Source organism: Notolepis coatsorum (genome assembly GCF_963971535.1).
Source record: "Notolepis coatsorum genome assembly, chromosome: 10".
In the NCBI taxonomy this organism is placed as follows: Eukaryota; Metazoa; Chordata; class Actinopteri; order Aulopiformes; family Paralepididae; genus Notolepis; species Notolepis coatsorum.
In genome coordinates this window covers 120,861,190-120,876,358 of record NC_140174.1, presented here as the reverse complement: position 1 = coordinate 120,876,358, position 15,169 = coordinate 120,861,190, and the positions used below count along the sequence as shown (strand labels likewise).

General features: G+C 42.4%; 1 protein-coding gene across 1 annotated transcript in view; it reads right to left on the bottom strand.

Moving 5' to 3' along the window:
- Positions 1–15,169, bottom strand: part of aopep (aminopeptidase O (putative)) — a gene marked incomplete at its 5' end in the record, with an annotated part of 268,516 nt that overhangs the window by 198,572 nt on the left and 54,775 nt on the right. Inside the window, 2 exons of the mRNA XM_084323165.1 lie at positions 475–582; positions 3,057–3,159. Of these exons, the coding sequence (XP_084179291.1) occupies positions 475–582; positions 3,057–3,159 (211 nt within the window). The remainder of the gene's footprint in view (positions 1–474; positions 583–3,056; positions 3,160–15,169) is intronic.

The following is a 15,169-nucleotide window of genomic DNA, read 5'->3' as shown; positions in this document are numbered from 1 at the left end:
TTGACTTTGCATTAGCTTGTGGTCGACTAGCCAGAGCGAGTGCGAGAAAGGACTCCGCTAGGGTTCCAGAAACATATGAACTATCCAGTGTTGTAGGACTCGAGTCCAGGAGTGATTTTCAGGACTCGTGACTCGACTTGGACTTGAGCACTGACTGGATTCGGAAGGTGCAGACGAGGACTCGGAAATTATTGATGGCTAGTGCCGTTGTTTGGCTATTGTGTCACAAAGTAAATAAACTGCCTTTGAAACCGTAACCGCTGTGTCATTTATGTTTAATGTGGACCTTTTTTTATGTGTATGTCAGCTCTTTGACTGCCAGAGTGGAGTGGACTCAACCTTGATGACTCGGGTAATGGGGACAAGACTCAGACTCTAACACTGGGGACTCGAGATTTAGTGACTCGACTACAACACTGGAACTATCCCTTTAACCGGTGGGGGGACACACAGGGTAAGTAATTATGTCGTTACCTGAGACAGAATGAGCTGGCCGTGGTATTTCACCACAAACAGTCTGAAGAAACGGATGAACTGCTGTTGTCCAACCTGATTGGCCAGGAACCGCAGCAGGAAGTAGCCCTGGACGAGACAGAGGAGGACAGGCAGACCGACATGTCCATCAGCCACAATAACCCTTTCACTGCCACACGACAGAAGGTTAACCCTTTACTATCACACAACCGACGGTTGACCTGCTGTTGTGTGGCAGTGAAAGGGTTAACCTTCTGTGAATTGTCGCAGTGAAAGGGTTAACCGTTTTGGTAGTGCGGCAGTGAAAGGGTTAAGAGACATTATACCCATTACAAGTGACAGATCCATCATGACAATAAAGAGGATCTCTAAAGACACATTATACTCATTACAACTGACGGATATATTAGGATTAGACTAATCTGAGATTGTGTTACAGATTCACACAAAAAAAATAAAAAAATAATAATGATAATTATAGGGCGGCTAGGTGGTGTAGTGGGCAAGGCACTCGCCACCAATGTGGAGACGCTGGGTTCGCGTGTTCGAATCCAGCTCTCCACATTGTTTTCAGTTTGGCTGGTCGTCCGTACTAATACAATTGGCAGTATTAGAGGGTGGGAAACTGATGGGTGGGGATCGGGCGTTGTGGACAGCGACTCCTACAGGTCGGTTGGTGCGCCTGCGCAGTAGAATCAGGAAGTGTCGGGGGCAGCGTGAGCCTCCCACGCGTTACTCCTCGCCACTGAGAGATCGAGCTGCGCAGGTGAAAAGATGCGACTGCTGTTACCTCAAGTACCGGAGGGGACTTGTGCTATGTATGACTTAGTCCACATTGCAGCCGGCTTGTGGGAGGCAAGAAACAGCGTTCGTGACAGGGGAGGGTTGAATTGGATGATACGAAATTGGGATGGGAGAAAATATAGAAAATGGGAGAGAAAAAAAGTGGATCAAAAAAAAATAATAATGATAATTATTTGTTTTCCTTCCATCCTTCCTTTAACTCTGTCACTACCACACTACAAAGAGTTAACGCTTTCACTACCACACTACAAAGTATTCACTATTATGTCTCGTGTATGTACAGTATGTGATGAATAAACCTCTTGCATCTTGAATCTTGGAACCTTCTGTAGTGTGAAAGGGTTAACCTTCTGTAGTGTGGTAGTGAAACGGTTAAACGTCTGTAGTGTGGTAGTGAAAGGTTAACCTTCTGTAGTGTGGTAGTGAAACGGTTAAACGTCTGTAGTGTGGTAGTGAAAGGTTAACCTTCTGTAGTGTGGTAGTGAAACGGTTAAACGTCTGTAGTGTGGTAGTGAAAGGTTTAAAGGGGAATGACACCCATTTTCCGAATTCACACAATATGTTCTTCCTGTGGACAGTCTATATTTGTGAACGTGCGCCGCTCTCTCTCTCTCCTGAAGCTGAATCTGAAGGGAAGAACCCTCAAACGTGTGACAGATTCTACCTGGATGTGAAAATGTGGAGCTGCTTTAACTAAACTGTGGTACAGGGTAGAAGTGCCGACGAAGGAACAATGGATAGAGATAGTAGAGGGGATACAGGAAATGGAGAGAATCACACATCTGCTGAGGCTGCAAGAAGAGAAGTTTGAATTGAAATGGGAAAAGTGGGAAGAATATAGGAGGGGAAGGAACGACATCACAGGGGATTGAAAAGGATACAAGGAAATGTTGAAACATTTAAATAAAGGATGCAAATATAGAATGGACCGAAGGACCCATGCCACACTTTTTCTTTTCTCATTTTTGTATATCTGTTTTATTTTTATTTCTTGTTGATGAGTCTTTATAATTGTGTATGCTGAAATGTATTGTCTATGTATGTTGTTGAAAAAAAATAAAATAAAAACGTAAGTAAAAAAAAAAATTAAAATGTGGAGCTGTTCCATTTACAATGAATGGGGATCCGACTGCCTGCGTTCCTCCCATCCAACTGGTTCCCCTTCCTCCCTTAAAGTGGAACTACGTCCAGTTCCAGACGTCATGTTATCCCTATGGTCTGAGACAACAGAGTGCTAAAACTCAAAATGCGTGATGTCATCAGATATAAAGTATGATGCTGCTCCACACTCAACCTTGATGACTTGGACTCGGACTCAGACTAGGGTTGAAAGGGGTAATGGGGACTCGACTCTGGCTCTTCTTTGTTGACTCGGACTCGGACTCCAACACTGGGGACTCGAGACTCGACTCGGACTCGAGATTTGCGCACGTTGCATCGTGGGCTCCTCCACCTGGATGAAGCGCCCAGAGGAATGCTCCGAGTGTACAGGTACCCTTTCTGTTCCAGAACTGAGAACACTACTACAGTAAGCTCCTTTGGGTATAGAACGGGCAAATAAACATTCGGTGGGTCCACAAGTATCTGCCTCCCATTCATTGTCAGTGGAGCAGCTCCAGATGTTGTACCGGACGACGTCACACGTTTGAGACTCACTTCTCTGGCTTTGGGGAGAGAGTAGCTCATGTTCACAAGATATCCACTGAACATTATTGGATGACGATTCCCTTTCAACCTTTCTTCCTTTCCTTTCCTTCCCCCCTTCCTTGGTATCCTACCTTGAGGTAGTGGACTTGCATGAAGCTCTTGTCCGGGTTCAGGGCGTGTTTGACCACGGAGGAGCCGGACTCACTGACCCGACCTGTGTTCTCCATGTTGGGCCTGTAAACAAGAGGCACACGGACCGGGAAACACAACACTGGTCAATATGAAATGTTCCTTTCCGCATATTCATCCATTCATCATCTGAATAACCCCAGACACATAATATATATAATATATTGTGACGAGCCTGGTGGGGTCCAGACTCGCCACGGTTCAAAAACAAACAAATTCAAATGTCCACATAAGAGCAATATCAATCAATAAGAATATTTATTGAATTAAGGCAGAATCCAGTTTGATAGGCAAGAGAATGGTCATAAACAGTCCGATGGTCAAAAACACAAAAACAGGCTCGCCGACAGAAAAAGGGATTGTTCAATACTCAGGGTAGTCGTCCGGTCCAGGGTCAGTACACAAGGGGGTTTCTCAGCCAGTCCAGGGTCCAGTACACAATGAACACCTACTCGCCTTCACCTCTCCTCTCACTACCTCTCCGTACACAATCCAAATATCTCAATCTCTCTCTCTAAATACAACAACTCCAACCTCACCTCCGCTCAACTTACTCCTAACTAACCTAGTGGCTTTGTAGTGTGTGTGTCTGGGGTGTGTGCACGTGATATGTGGGTGTACTAATGATGCGCAGGTGTGTTCTATCAGTACTAATCAGCTACCTAATTGTCTCTAGTCCTTCCATGGCAATAGTATCAATGAGAGGGGGGGTGAGATCTGCCACAATACCTGGACATAATCCTTTTGACATATCTGTCGATACTAACTCTATATTTGTACATATGCCTTACCTACTCTTACTAGTTACGCTGCTGGTCAGTATGACTTAGTACTAGAAGACTGTCTTTATACCTGTATCACTGTCCATATTAATATTACAACTCTGTACATACATCTAATTAGCACTAAACTCAGTCGTACTCATTTATATATTTTATACCCAGTTTAATCACCTGTACATTGTATATTACTATTGCACTTTACTGTTACATTTGCACTCTGGTTGGATGCCAAACGTATTTTCGTTGTACTGTACTTGTGCTGTCTAACAAACAAGACAATACATGAATCTAGGCAGTATGACATCTTCCTCAAGTCCTGTATATGATATGATATGATATGATATTTTCATTTATAATGCCCCCCCCCAGCCAATTTTTACATCGGTCCGGGGCGCAGCCCGGGGGGAAAAGGAATACGAATAAATGGACAGGACAATGGAGACAGGGAACCAGGCAGAGGGACAGACAGAGAACATAAGAACACCTCAGACACCAGAGACCAGCCTGGCAGCAGCATTTTGAACGCGCTGGAGGGCGAAGATGGTTTTGTCCGGAAGACCAGCGTAGAGGGAATTGCAGTAGTCCAGTCGTGAGAAAATGAGCATGAGGATGACTTTATGAAGGTCGCTGGGGGAGAGGAAGGACTTGATTTTTTAAATGATGCGCAGTTGGAAGAAACAGGACTGTGCCACTGATCTCACTTGCTGGTTGAAGTTGAGATCTGAGTCAAATAAGACCCCATGGTAGATATTTTACTAACTTCTATGCATAATGTACTCGACTCTACTTATTTTATTACTATTTACTATTATTACTATTGTATTTTTGCACAATCGTAGCGGGCATGGCCAATTGCATTTCACTTTATGCCCTGGTATGTATGTGATGAATAAACTCTTGAAACTTGAATCTCTATTGTTGTCCCAGCTTGTTGTAAACATGCAGTTGTTCAGGCTCTTCTGGAAGAAAAAAAAACTAACCTTGATCCATCCCTTCTCAAAAACAATAAGCCTATATCTACACTAAGAAAAAAGCTGTAAGAAAACGGTAAATGTCTGGCATCAATGGTTTCCAAATACTTACTGTCAAATTACAGTAAAATCAAATACATTTACAGATTACAACCTTTATTTAATGGTTAATATTTTGATAAAAGGTAATTTACTGTATTTTTATGGTATTTTTACTTAAAGTAGAAAAACAAAGGTAATCTGTAAAATAATATAGTGAATTTCCTGTGAAAAGATTTTTTTTTTACAGTGTAGGCTGCCTTTTATCTAAAGATTTTTTAGAGAAAGTTCTTTGCCAAACAGCCCACCGCCGTCTTGACTGCACACAGCATTTCAGATAAACGCCAGTCTGGTTTCTGTCAGAAGCATTGCACTGAAGCAGCTCTTCTCCGAGTCTCAAATGATATAATGGTGGCTTCTGATGTGGGTGAACGCTCTGACTCTGCTGCCGGGTCTCAGCGCAGCTTTTGATACTGTAGATCACAGTATCCTGACGGAGAGAGGCCTGGGCGGTGTGGTGGGTGGGTGGTGGGTGGGGGTCTCTGGGAGCACCCAGGGCTGGTAGCAGCCTCAGATAGGAGTTTTTTCTGTGTTGCAGTATTCTTTGGATCAAATTTCTGAAGTTTCTCCCCGATACAAGATCGCCCATACTCTGATAGAACCGGACATGCCTACATTTCCTTTTTCATGTGGGTTGGTTACTACCTACTTATATTACTACCTACTATACTTATATTACTACCTACTATACTTATATTACTACCTACTATACTTATATTACTACCAACTACACCAGGGGTGGGCAATTATTTTTCCCAGGGGGCCGAATGAGCAACTGAAAATATGTTGGAGGGCCGGGCCAAAATTCCAAACTCAATTATGCATAATATACATTTTATTTCTATATAAAAAGCATGGCATTGTTTTGACCCCTGGTAAGAGTGTATGTTATTATTTGGCAATTAAAAGGTGAGGTTAGCTTTCAAATAGAATTTATTTCCAAAATGATAAACAAAATGTGAAACATTAATAACAAAGGGCATTTTGAGTTTCATATACTATTGAAACAAGGATTTTCTTAGCTTTCTAAAGACATCACATCATATTATAGCAAAAATAAACAAGACATGTCACTGAACTGTGTAAAGAAAAGTGTCCCAGTTTTGTAGCCTTTTTTACTTTACATGCCTATATTAAACATTTAATGTTTTCAGAACTGTGCAAAAAAAAGAAAAAAAAAGATCAAGTGTCCCATTTCACTTGTTATATTTCCACATTTTAGTGTTCTTCAGCTTTTTTTTTTTTTTTTTCAGTGTGAGAAATCCAGTCTCTGTTGAGCTTTAACAAGTCCATCAAAGTCAGGTTGCATGTCTGAGGTGGAGATGCGAAGCACAGCTGCCAGATGTTCATCAGTGAGAGAGGATCTGTACCTGGACTTGGTAAACGTCATGACTGAGAATGTCTGTTCACATATGTAGGTGGATCCAAAGAGAACCAACATCTTCTGAGCATGTCTCCTCATGTTTGGAAAGTTCTCCTCCTTGAGAGCAGAGTAAAACTCTAGCAGTGATGCTGACTTAAAGTGCTCTTTCAGTAGTGAATCAGACTGCAGGTCAATGAGTTCAAGCTGAACAACTATCAACACTGCAGGTAAAGGGAACCAGCTGCATTTCATCCTCAACCTTTTTGAAATCTTGAAAATGCCTTGAAAATTCATCATGCAGTGCTCCCAACATGGATGAGTACCTGTGCCAGTGATCAGCTGATGGTTTGACTTCTTTCAGGGTTTTCATGTGTTTGAGATTGTTGCTGCCTAGTTGCCTTGAAATTAATTGCAACTTTGTCATGAAGGCTTTCACATGGCTATGCATTTCATGAGCAAAAATGCCCTTGCCCTGCAGTTGTGTGTTCAGTAGGGATGGGTACCGTTCAAATTTGAATCGATACCGGTACCCAACGGTACCTTTTTTCTGTACTTTAGTCTCTAAAAATGTAATCTACCTACCTCAGTTGTGGAAAAAAAATCCAAACTTCAAATAACCACACTTTCGACCGTTTTCGGCTTGCCCCGACTGCTTTATTGTTGAATCAAGTCAAATCCTAGGTAAGCGTATATTGTGCGTGTGAACGTTGACATAAAAAAAATAAATAAAAATTAAAATTAAAACTAAAAAAAAAATAAAAAATTATTGTCATGTAATCTTTCGCGGGCCAGTCAAAATCTGAACTACACTTATATTACTACCTACTATACTTATATTACTACCTACTATACTTATATTACTACCTACTATACCTATATTACTATACTTATATATATATATATATATATATATATATATATATATATATATATATATATATATATATATATATATATATATATATATATACTTATATATCCTGGTTTGGGAATAGCACTGCACAAGACCGAAGCAGACTACAAAGAGTGACACGTTCAGCCGAACGCACAATTGGAGGGGGGCTCCCCACCCTCCAGAACATTTACAACAAGCGTTGCAAGGGCAAGGCTAAGAGAATCATTAAAGACTCCAGTCACCCGAACAACTGCCTCTTTGAACTGCTGCGGTCAGGCAAGCGATACCGGAGTCTCAAGGCGAGCACAGAAAGACTCAGAAGAAGCTTCTATCCCCAGGCCATCAGGCTGCTAAACGAACAATGAACACTACACAACAACAACCACCAAACGCACATAGCACACACATCCACACGCACACACTCACTTTAAACAAACACACTGTAGCACCCACTCCACACACTTTATAGCACACACCCACTTTAAACAAACACACTGTAGCACCCACTCCCCACACTTTATATTTATTGATGAAGGATTGCACTACAACTCGTACACCTTACTGTAAATTGTACCTAAATTGTACCTCATCCCATTTCTGCTTTGCACTATATAGTACTGTACATTAGTACACTGCATAGTATTGTATATTATATGGTAACTCAGAACATTGTACATATGTCTATACCGAACACTGTGACCTCATTTTCTTCTTCTAAATTACATGCTATACTATGTTAGTTGATACTATCTTGTCTAGCACAGTCTCTGGAGCGTAACAGTAAGAAGCATTTTGTATGAAAGTATTCTGTACTTCTGTATGACAACTATTAAAGAAACTTGAAACTTGAAACTTGAAACCTACTATACTTATATTACTACCTACTATACTTAAATTACTACCTACTATAGTGGGTTGCTTACTACCTACTATACTTATATTACTATACTTATACTTACTTATATTACCACCTACTATACTTAAATTACTACCTACTATACTATTATGTCTCTACTACTATGCACTCAACACTGCAGCACCCAAGTTTCAACACTGTTTGATGAACATTGTTACTCAGCTGAAAGAGTTGTGCCCTTCCTTCCTGCTGACCTGTCGTACAGAACCTGTAAGTCGCTTTGGATAAAAGCGTTCAGCTAAATGACTAAATATAAATGTTGGAGCGTGTATCTCGCTTCAGCCTCCAAGGCTCAGCTGTACGGTCTAATCCTAGATACCTCTGTGACCCGTGCATCTTTCTTCCATTTAAAGGAACACGCCAACATTTTGGTAAATTAGCTTACAGTCTTCTCCAGAGAGACGAGAAGATAGATACCAGTTTCCTCTCTGTGCGTTCAGTAGAAAGCTATCTGGCTGCACGTTAGCCTAGCGTAGCACTGTCCGCTTCCATTCATTGTGCTAAGCTAGGCTAACGTGCAGCCAAATAAGTAGAGAATAAGTAGAGAGGAATAAGTAGAGAGATGGGTCAATAACTCAACAGCCAGGCTCTCAGAAAAATAGATCAGTAGGCGGCTGGGTGGCGCAGCGGTCTAAGTGCTCGTCATCAACGCGTGAGACACCGGTATCGAATCCGGCTGTCAGCGTTGCCTCCGGCTTGGGCCGACCGTCATACTGACTCAATTGGCAGAGTCAGCGGGAGGGGAGTCGATGGGTGGTGATCTGGTCATTGTAAACAGTGACTCCTACAGGTTGGTCAGGGCGCCTGCACAGCAAGGACAGGAGATGGCGGGGCAGTGTGAGCCTCCCACACGTTACACCTCTCCAATGAGAGTCGGCGCTGGCAGGTAAAAAGAAGTGGCTGGCTGACTCTGCATGTATCGGAGGGGACATGCGATATTCTTCAACGCTCCCTACAACCGACCACACATGCGAGCAACGATCAAGACAGAGGAGGGGGTAATTGGCACGACTAAATTGGGATGGGAGAAAAACAGAAAAAGAAGGAGAAAAAGTGGATAAAAAAAAGAAAAATAGATGAGTAGAGTGAGTCAGAAAGACAGAGAGACAGGTAGTAGTATACATGCTCTCAGTCTGCTCCATGTCCTCTCCATGTCTTCTCCCAGTCCTCTCCCAGTCCTCTTCGTGTCTTCTCCATGTCTTCTCCATGTCTTCTCCATGTCTTCTCCCAGTCCTCTCCCAGTCCTCTCCATGTCTTCTCTCAGTCCTCTCCCAGTCCTCTCCATGTCTTCTCTCAGTCCTCTCCATGTCTTCTCTCAGTCCTCTCCCAGTCCTCTCCATGTCTTCTCTCAGTCCTCTCCCAGTCCTCTTCGTGTCTTCTCTCAGTCCTCTTCGTGTCTTCTCTCAGTCCTCTTCGTGTCTTCTCTCAGTCCTCTCCATGTCTTCTCCATGTCTTCTCCCAGTCTGCTCCATGTCCTCTCCATGTCTTCTTCATGTCCTCTCCATGTCTTCTTCATGTCCTCTCCATGTCTTCTTCATGTCCTCTCCATGTCTTCTTCATGTCCTCTCCATGTCTTCTCCATGTCTTCTCCCAGTCCTCTTCATGTCTTCTCCATGTCTTCTCCCAGTCCTCTTCATGTCTTCTCCATGTCTTCTCCCAGTCTGCTCCATGTCCTCTCCCAGTCCTCTCCATGTCCTCTCCCAGTCCTCTCCATGTCTTCTCCCAGTCCTCTCCATGTCTTCTCTCAGTCCTCTCCATGTCTTCTCCCAGTCCTCTCCATGTCTTCTCTCAGTCCTCTCCATGTCTTCTCCCAGTCCTCTCCATGTCTTCTCCCAGTCCTCTCCATGTCTTCTCTCAGTCCTCTCCATGTCTTCTCCCAGTCCTCTCCATGTCTTCTCCCAGTCCTCTCCATGTCTTCTCCCAGTCCTCTCCATGTCTTCTCCCAGTCCTCTCCATGTCTTCTCCCAGTCCTCTCCATGTCTTCTCTCAGTCCTCTCCCAGTCATCTCCCAGTCCGCTCCATGTCTTCTCTCAGTCCTCTCTCAGTCCTCTCCCAGTCCTCTCTCAGTCCTCTCCCAGTCATCTCCCAGTCCGCTCCATGTCTTCTCTCAGTCCTCTCTCAGTCCTCTCTCAGTCATCTGCCAGTCCGCTCCATGTCTTCTCTCAGTCCTCTCCCAGTCATCTCCAAGTCCGCTCCATGTCTTCTCTCAGTCCTCTCCCAGTCCTCTCCCAGTCATCTCCCAGTCCTCTCTCAGTCCTCTCTCAGTCCTCTCCCAGTCATCTCCTAGTCCGCTCCATGTCTTCTCTCAGTCCTCTCCCAGTCCGCTCCGTGGGAATCACATTATAGCCAAGCTGCCACATTTTGCCCGAGGCAGGTTGGTTGAAAACCAGGCTGCAGATGTATATAATGGAGCTGTTTATACGACGACCACACAGCTACTCTCCAGCTTTACTGTGTGATTCACTGGGAGAACACAACCACGCACGCATACACACACACACACACACACACACACACACACACACACACCTACACACACACACACACACACACACACACACACACACACACACACACACATTATCTATGTTAATTGGTTGATATGAACATAGATAATGTATGTAAAAGCTAAATAGTATATTATGCTGCATTGCATTATGAATAAATTATGAGTATGTATTGTTGTATTGTATTATGAATTTGATTAGGAGTATGTATTGTTGTATTGTATTATGAATTTGATAAGGAGTATTTATTTAAGCATTACATCACGCGCAGGAGTGTGTTATGAGAATTAGAGCATGCCTAGGGGTGGTCGTTAGGGCCGAGGCGCAGCCGAGGGTCGTTAGACCCCCCTAGGCATGCTCTAATTCTCATAACACACGACTACAAGTGGTGTAATGTCTTTTATACAATTGCCGAATTCATCCAACCTTATTGCTATACAATAAACACACATTAATTGAAGCATAATGGAGATTTATTCACAAAACCATCCACAGAAAAAGTAGGTAAAAAAAAAAAAAGAGAAGGGAGGCAATTTTTTTATTTTTTTTTTACCTACTTTCTATAGAAGCAGCTTGGAGGTGGGCTGTTTCAAAGCATGCCATCTAAGAATGAAGTGAGCGGTTGTTATTGGATTGATTGATTTATTTATTGATTGATTGATTGATTGATTAACATTTTTATTAATGTCCGCCTTGTGCTTCGAAGTGGTTATGCTTTGGCCCTCTTTCGAAGTGGGTTATGCTTAGAGTTTGGAATCAGGGCTGGTGGTCTATCGCCCTGCTCTAAAGATAAACTCTAAGCATAATCCACTTCGAAAGAAGGCCAAAGCATAACCACTTCGAAGCAATAGGTTGCTTCAAAGCATGCCGTCTAACAGTGAAGTGAGCGGTTGTTATTGGTTTGATTTAGTGATGCACCGATGTGAAAATTGTGGCCGATACCGATAACCGATATTAATATTGCTGTTCTGGCCGATACCGATATTTACCGATGTCGATATCTCTGTATAGAAAACACTTTTTTATGATAATCAAATAAAGAGCTATTTTCCAAAACGCATAATTTTTTTTACTTTTGTAACTTATTTTCAGAAATGACTGATAAACTATTTAAGGCCAAAACATGTAAAAAGAAGAAAAAAAGGATAAAAAAAAAAAAAAAAAAATCTTTTTTAATATCGGCCCTATCTTGATATCGGACCGATACCGATGTGTAAAAAAACGGCCATATCGGCCGATATTATATCGGCGGCCGATATATCGTGCATCACTAGTTTGATTGATTGATTGAACATTTTATTAACAGTGAAATGAGAGTGTCCTTTTGAAGGAGAGGGAGGTTCTATAACGAATGGCATCTAACAACAAATCAAATCAAATCAAATTTATTTATAGGGCCCGACAACACACGTTAATGTCCCCATGGGCCGTACAGGTCTTCTTTAAACAAGTCAAGAAGAAAACATAACAATAAGTCAAGAACAGAACAAGAACACCATAAGGTCCAAACATTTTTAGATGAATGCAAATAAATGAAAGAATGCAAGCACTCCCAGACATACCCCACGCGAAGGTAAGGAAAAACTCACTAAAACCTAACAATAGGGAAAAAAGCTCCACAGGCAGTGTGGAGGAGAGAAACCTTAGAAGGGCCATTCAAGGGGGGATCTCCCTTCTTAGATGTTGGTGATAGTAGTGTTGCAGACACACTTCGCGCAATTTATATTTTGTTTCACAATGAGTCATGACCAACCAATTACATAATCCAACATTGTGTAAGCAACTAACACATTCCACGTGACAGAATCGTTTTTGAATGAGTCGTTATGATGCTATCAATACATTCATTCATAAAGATTATTGTCCGCCATCTTGGTTTCATTCCTAAAACCACGAACGGCGGAGTGATTGCAATTGGGTTGTGGGCGGGTTCTGGGATCACGTGGAGTGTGTTATGAGAAATAACAACATCTAACTTGACTGTTTCAGCCAATCAGAATCAAGACATTTGCATGCCATTGTATAATGTCGTTTTAATTGTCTGTATGCCATGTGAATGTTGTGAGTGTATAAAGTCTGTAACTGTATTTACGTGTTATGGACCCCAGGAAGAATAGCCACAGCACTGCTGTGGCTAATGGGGATCCAAATAAACTTAAACTTAAACACGCACGCATGCACGCACGCCCCATACAAAAACAATAAACGGCAGACAAACAAGAGCGCTGCAGCAGCTGTGTGATGATGGTTCAGTTAGCTGCTATCGATCAGGCTGATATTGATCAGGCCGTGCAGATTAACTCAGAGTGCCAATAGCAGGGGGGCCTTGAAGGATCAGCCACAGCCCCCCCCGCCCCCCAACCCTCCCCCCTCCTCAGTCGATAGAGCAGGCGCCTGGTCCTATACCGATCAATACCCCCTTCATCACCAGCCCACGCTCCGGCTACACGGGGGGCGGGACCAGGGACACGGTCCCAAACACACGGGTACGCATGCACACACACACACACGCACAGACACACACACAACCACACACGCACGCACACACACAGAAATGCACAAGCATGGAAGAACACGCACACCCACAGACACAAGTTCAACAAACACAAACATTCAAAAGCAAAGTGGAAATTAGTCTTACTGACACACACACACACAACACAACCAGGCAAATGCACACACACACAACCAGGCAAACGCACACACACACACAACACAACCAAGCAAATGCACACACACACACACACACACACACACACACACACACACACACACGCACACACGACCAGGCAAATGCATATTAATAGGCAAACTTACAGGAATACATTAACAAGCTCTTCCTCACATGCACATGCACACACACACACACACGGATGCACGCACACTCTTTGTTTTGTCATTTGTTTATTCGTTTTGATTTGTTTATCTTATTCATGTATTTTTGTTTTGTTTGTTTTATCTGTATCTCTTATTTGTATTTTTTTCTGTATGTCTGTATGTTTGTGTCTGTATGTTTGTGTCTGTATGTCTGTGTCTGTATGTCTGTGTCTGTATGTCTGTGTCTGTATGTCTGTGTCTGTATGTCTGTGTCTGTATGTCTGTGTCTGTATGTCTGTGTCTGTATGTCTGTATGTTTGTGTCTGTATGTTTGTGTCTGTATGTCTGTGTCTGTACGTTTGTGTCTGTATGTTTGTGTCTGTATGTCTGTGTCTGTATGTCTGTGTCTGTATGTCTGTGTCTGTATGTCTGTGTCTGTATGTCTGTGTCTGTATGTTTGTGTCTGTGTCTGTGTCTGTATGTCTGTGTCTGTATGTCTGTGTCTGTATGTTTGTGTCTGTATGTCTGTGTCTGTATGTCTGTGTCTGTATGTTTGTGTCTGTATGTCTGTGTCTGTATGTCTGTGTCTGTATGTTTGTGTCTGTATGTATGTCTGTGTCTGTATGTCTGTGTCTGTATGTCTGTGTCTGTATGTCTGTGTCTGTATGTCTGCATGACAAATAAAGACTTCTTCTTCTTCTTCTTCTTCTTCTTCTTCTTCTTCTTCTTCTTCTTCTTCTTCTTCTTCTTCTTCTTCTTCTAACTCTTGGCGAGAACCAGAGCTTCCGATTCCCTGTAGAACTGGGGGAACGGACCTCTTTATTAACAGACGTGTCATGGCAGAGTAAACACAGCTGCACAGCTAATAACATTAACACTGGGTCTGCTTGATTTAGGTGTGGCACGGGCCAATCAGGCGGAGCCAGTATTAATCTGATTAGCTGCAGCTGTGTTCACCCTGCTATGACACATCTGTGAAAAGAGTCCATTACGTCTTCTTCTTGTCCTTCTTCTTCTCCTTCTCCTCATTCTTCTTCTTCTTCTTCTTCTCATTCTCATTCTTCTTCTTCTTCTTCTCATTCTTCTTCTTCTTCTTCTTCTTCTTCTTCTTCTTCTTCTTCTCCTTCTTCTTCTCCTTCTTCTTCTTCTTCTTCTTCTTCTTCTTCTTCTTCTTCTCCTCATTCTTCTTCTTCTCATTCTTCTTCTTCTTCTCCTTCTTCTTCTTCTTCTCCTTCTTCTTCTTCTTCTCCTTCTTCTTCTTCTTCTCATTCTTCTTCTTCTCCTTCTTCTTCTTCTTCTCATTCTTCTCATTCTTCTCATTCTTCTCATTCTTCTCATTCTTCTTCTTCTTCTTCTCATTCTTCTTCTTCTCATTCTTCTTCTTCTTCTTCTTCTTCTTCTTCTTCTTCTTCTTCTCCTTCTTCTTCTCCTTCTTCTTCTTCTTCTTCTTCTTCTTCTTCTTCTTCTTCTTCTTCTTCTTCTCCTCATTCTTCTTCTTCTCATTCTTCTTCTTCTTCTCCTTCTTCTTCTTCTTCTCCTTCTTCTTCTTCTTCTCCTTCTTCTTCTTCTTCTCATTCTTCTTCTTCTCCTTCTTCTTCTTCTTCTCATTCTTCTCATTCTTCTTCTTCTTTCTTCTTCTTCTTCTTCTTCTTCTTCTTCTTCTTCTTCTTCTTCTTCTTCTTCTTCTCCTTCTTCTTCTTCTCCT